This window comes from Apium graveolens, chromosome 1 (genome assembly GCF_009905375.1).
Source record: "Apium graveolens cultivar Ventura chromosome 1, ASM990537v1, whole genome shotgun sequence".
Lineage (NCBI taxonomy): Eukaryota > Viridiplantae > Streptophyta > Magnoliopsida > Apiales > Apiaceae > Apium > Apium graveolens.
This window is the reverse complement of record NC_133647.1, coordinates 195,546,951-195,551,635: the sequence shown is the minus strand read 5'-3', so window position 1 is coordinate 195,551,635 and position 4,685 is coordinate 195,546,951. Positions and strand designations below refer to the sequence as shown.

Genomic DNA, 4,685 nt, shown 5'->3' with positions numbered 1-4,685 from the left:
GTGTCTCTCCTTTTGGAGTGTGTGTTTTGTCTCTCCTTTTGAAGTGTTTGTTATGTTTTTATTTAGTCATGTTTTGGTTTATATGGTGATAGATCTGTTGAGGACGAATTTATTGATATTTTTGGTGATATGCAAAGGCTGCATCGGATCTGGGACGGTGGTGATTATTGCAAGAGCTCAACTTTCACAACTAAAGATTGTTCATCTTTTATGGGTTTATACTTTAGGCATGTCTATAGCTGGTATCCGGCATGTAGATAGCTGGGGTGCCTTCGGCATGTTTATAGCTGGTGTCCGGCATGTAGATAGCTGGGGTGCCGCTTCTCCAATCTGATTTTATGCGATTGGTGTTTCTGAACACTGGGCTAACCATAGTTTTTATGTGATATGGTCAATTGCAATGTTGCTATTTTCAGAGATGCTGCTGCAATTTGGATCGCTTGGAATGTCTTTGATTTCGTTTTTAATTTCAAGAATTTTTAAATTCTATGTGTTAAATGATCAGGAAACAAATCATCTAATTATTTTTAGTATGTTATTTGTTTTATCACCTGGTTATATCGACAGTTGGGGGTTTGTCCCGACTGTATTATATTCAATTTAATGAGAACTTTCTGTGTTTGTAAAAAAAAATATTACTACACTTTTTAGTGTTTATAAACCTTACGGTTCTATCTATTTTGATAAACTTAGTTACTTTGTTACATGGTATTCTTGCATATTCTAGATTCAAAATTTTAATTATGCAGTTAACTATAACTTCATAGGTAGAAACTTAGTAATAACATTTTGTACCAACAATATCACAGTATTAATTTTTTATATGTGTAAAATAAATTTTTTGATGTGGTAATACTCATATTTCACGTACCTAGTATGCGGTATACTATAACATACGCGGACCGTAAACAAATCAAATTGTTCGTTAAATTCGTCTGATTTGTTCGAATTCGGGTGCAATAAGTTCATCCGATAAACTTATCGACACGAGTTCGAACAATATTTCTTATCCGATAATCTTAACAAATGGAATTGGATTTTTAGGGTGTTCAGGTCCATTTTGGTTCGTGTTTTGCTCGAGTTCGGTTCGTTTGTTCGTTAAGCTTGAGTTCGATTTTAAAAAATTAGTATATTTATAATATTATATGTATATAGGATTTATGTATGTATTATAAATAATATATGTTAATTATATTTTATAATTATTTCGAATAAATATTTCAAAATATTTTAAAAAAAAATATGTGCATAATATTCACAAACAGTTTATGTTCGGTTTGCTATGTTCGTGAACAGTTTATGATCGGTTCAAATATTACCGAATTAGAGTTCGGACAATAAATTTTATCATAAAAAAATGACCGAGTAATATTTAATTTGTTAAAATTTTATTCGAGTTTGTTTAAAGTCTATCCTTCGATTCCATTGAACTTTGAAGCTGTGTGAATATTATTATCGTTCAATCTAATTCCATATTTCCATTCATAAACAATGAGAGTTCGGCTTTCACATTAGTTAAAGATCCTTTAGTAACTCCTAGCTAACTGATGTGTAAACTAACTTGGGAAGTTTAAAAGTGTTTGAGCAGTTGTATTCACTATTTGACATGATGTTTTTGAGCAACAAAGTGGACTTTTTTATTGCTTACTTAAATTTCGAGCATTTTAGGGTGCTCCTATAGTGTCAGAGTTATTTTTAAAAAAATTATTATATTTTTAATTTGCAAAAAAGTTCGTGAACTTTCTCCAGCATTGAACCATTATAGTTTGATAAAAAAAACAATTCCACTTATGTGTCAAAATTTGATTTAAAATTTTAATTTCAAACCCTAACACGTACGTTTGTGTCCATTTTCATGTAACATGTTCATTTATCAAATTATGTCCCCCTAAACTCCCTAACTATTAATCAAACACTACAAGAAAAACGGGCATTTTCTACCAGTGAGTCAGTAAAAAATGCCCCAAAATCGATAGAAAATGACCCATTTCCCACCGATAAGGAACGGTAGGAAATTATTAGGTGGGAAATGACATTGGTGGGAAATGAGTATGATCACAGTAAACATGGCCTCACATGTTGATGTGAACAGCCATATGTCAAGGACCCACATGCTAAGTAAGATGTCATGTGAAAATACAAATTTTCTACCACCGGCGGTAGTACGTATTTCCTACCCCTAGTGGTAGGAAATTAGGTCATTTGGTAAGAATTATATCAGAATGTCACGTAAACACCATTTTCTACCAGTCATTTCCTACCATCCTCGGTATAAAATATCTTGTTAACGACGGTACGAAATAACTTGAAGATGGTAGGAAATACCTTGAAGATAGTAGGAAATAGCTTGAAGATGATAGGAAAAGCCCGTTTTTCTTATAGTGAAATGATAAACAGATAATCAGGTTGTACAACGATACAAATTAGAAATATGTCAATATTTTAAAAATTATCGATAAATATTTGATTGATTCAATGATGGTCAAAAAATTATCCTATTTTTCAAAAATTGATCCATTAATTTTGATTTCCAATAAAACAATTGATATAAACAAACTTATGCATTTAAAGATACACAATAATACGGGTGTCTTACAAAAATCAAAGTAGAGGAAATAGAGATAAATCTAGCCAATAGGAGGAGAATACTAGTAAATTACTCTACAATATTCCTTCTCCACTAATAAAATAATCAATTAATTTGGGAGATGTCACCATCAATCATATCCATCTTACTGTCAACCTCTTTTTATTTCCACAAAAGCCCTAACCAAGTCCCTTCAAACTTGCAAAATACCATTACTCCCCCAATACACTGTTTTTGTTATGGGAGATGAATAGTACCTTGTTTCCCCTTTTGTAGGAAACTATGTTCCTTTCTCCATTCTTACATTTCTCAAAACATTGCCAAGAAAAAGCCAACTAAACCATTAATCACACTACCACTTCTCCTCCCTTGTTTGGGTAGTTTTCTTAGGTTTTCATCACATCAACAACAAGATTCATGAAACCACTTTCTTGAATCTTCTTGATCTCTACTCTTACATCTTTCAGATCTGTATTAATATATTTTATAATTGAATGGAACATGATAGTGTGAAACCCTAGTTCTTGATCCATCATTGAAACCAAAATAAGGGTTTGGTTTTGTTTTTTTTAAGGATCTTTTAATTTGATACAATTAAGATGAACTCAAATCAAGAACTTGTGAACTCGGCTAGCTCGGTTACTACAACCATGCTTATCTCAACCTCAAACACAAACTCCATGGCTTCTTCATCGTCTAATTCAGCTACTTCACCAACAACCCTAAGCCGATACGAAAACCAAAAGCGCCGAGACTGGAACACCTTCGGTCAATACCTCCGTAACCACCGTCCTCCGCTATCGCTTCCTCGCTGTAGCGGAGCACATGTTCTTGAATTCCTCCGGTACCTTGACCAGTTTGGAAAGACTAAGGTTCATAATCAGCTGTGCCCGTTTTACGGGCACCCTAACCCTCCTGCCCCTTGTCCCTGCCCTCTTCGGCAGGCTTGGGGCAGCCTCGATGCTCTCATAGGCCGCCTCAGGGCGGCCTACGAGGAAAATGGCGGGAAGCCGGAAGCAAACCCGTTTGGAGCTCGAGCCGTTAGGCTTTATCTTCGTGAAATTCGTGATTCGCAGTCGAAAGCTAGAGGAATTAGCTATGAGAAGAAGAAAAGAAAGAGGCCACCTCAGATGCAACCTGCACTGTTGCAAGCTCCTCATCCTCCAAGTAATTAAATGCATAATGGTTGATGAGTTTCTAAATCATATCTCATATATAATTTATTGTTGTTACTAGAGTTTGTAGTAGTTTCTGTTTTTTCTTTGTGCCCTACTGATCTTTTATTTATTTGAAGAACTGTATTATGATGAATTAGCTATAATAATGTTGTATGAGATTGAACCGATCAAATATCTCTTTCGGTACAAGTATGTGTTTTTTTTTAATTTACTAGTTCCCGTTTTTTTTTGTTGTTTTGCAGGATTATAGAAATCGATCTGTTTTTCAAAAATTATTGATAAATTAGTTAAAAGTATTTGATCGATCTGATAATAATTACTCCCTCCATCTCTCCGGTTTTGACTAGTCAATGGTCAAACTATTTGAACTTTGACTGCAAATTATAATTAATATATAATTAAATAAATTTTAAAACTTATATCATTAGAAAATATATTTTATCCTCTTTAAAATATATTTTTCAATTTATAAAAATAATACATAAATTTGTCTTAATTATCAGTCAAAATATAATGAACTTGACTATATAATAGTAAAAAAATGTCACGTAATATGAGATGGAGGCTCTGTTATACAAATCGGCCGATTTTTCAAAAATCGCCGATAAATAGCTCAAAAATCGGTCAAAAATATTGATCCGATTTGACCGATTCCCGATAAATCGCCGATAAATCATCCGATTTTTTAAAAATCGTCCGATAAATCGTAAATCAGTACCTCAACTGAATAAATCCGATTTCCGAAATTTATAACACTGGACGGAGGGAATAATATATTTTTAAAAAATAACCAATAAATTACCAATGGTAGTGTCTAATCTGCAGTTACAACTACAAGTATACTGTATCAGATCTCAAGCTTATACTTTCATAGATTTGCATATCTTACCAAATGGTTTCCATGTGTTTATTTTAATTGA

At 33.1% G+C, this 4,685-nt stretch overlaps 1 protein-coding gene across 1 annotated transcript; it reads left to right on the top strand.

Annotated features, from left to right (window-relative positions):
* The first annotated feature begins 2,712 nt into the window (after positions 1–2,712).
* Positions 2,713–3,954, top strand: LOC141675913 (protein LIGHT-DEPENDENT SHORT HYPOCOTYLS 4-like). The gene has a single exon (XM_074482076.1). It carries the CDS (start codon positions 3,187–3,189, stop codon positions 3,760–3,762), a length of 576 nt encoding a protein of 191 aa, XP_074338177.1. The 5' UTR covers positions 2,713–3,186; the 3' UTR covers positions 3,763–3,954.
* Positions 3,955–4,685: the final 731 nt, after the last annotated feature.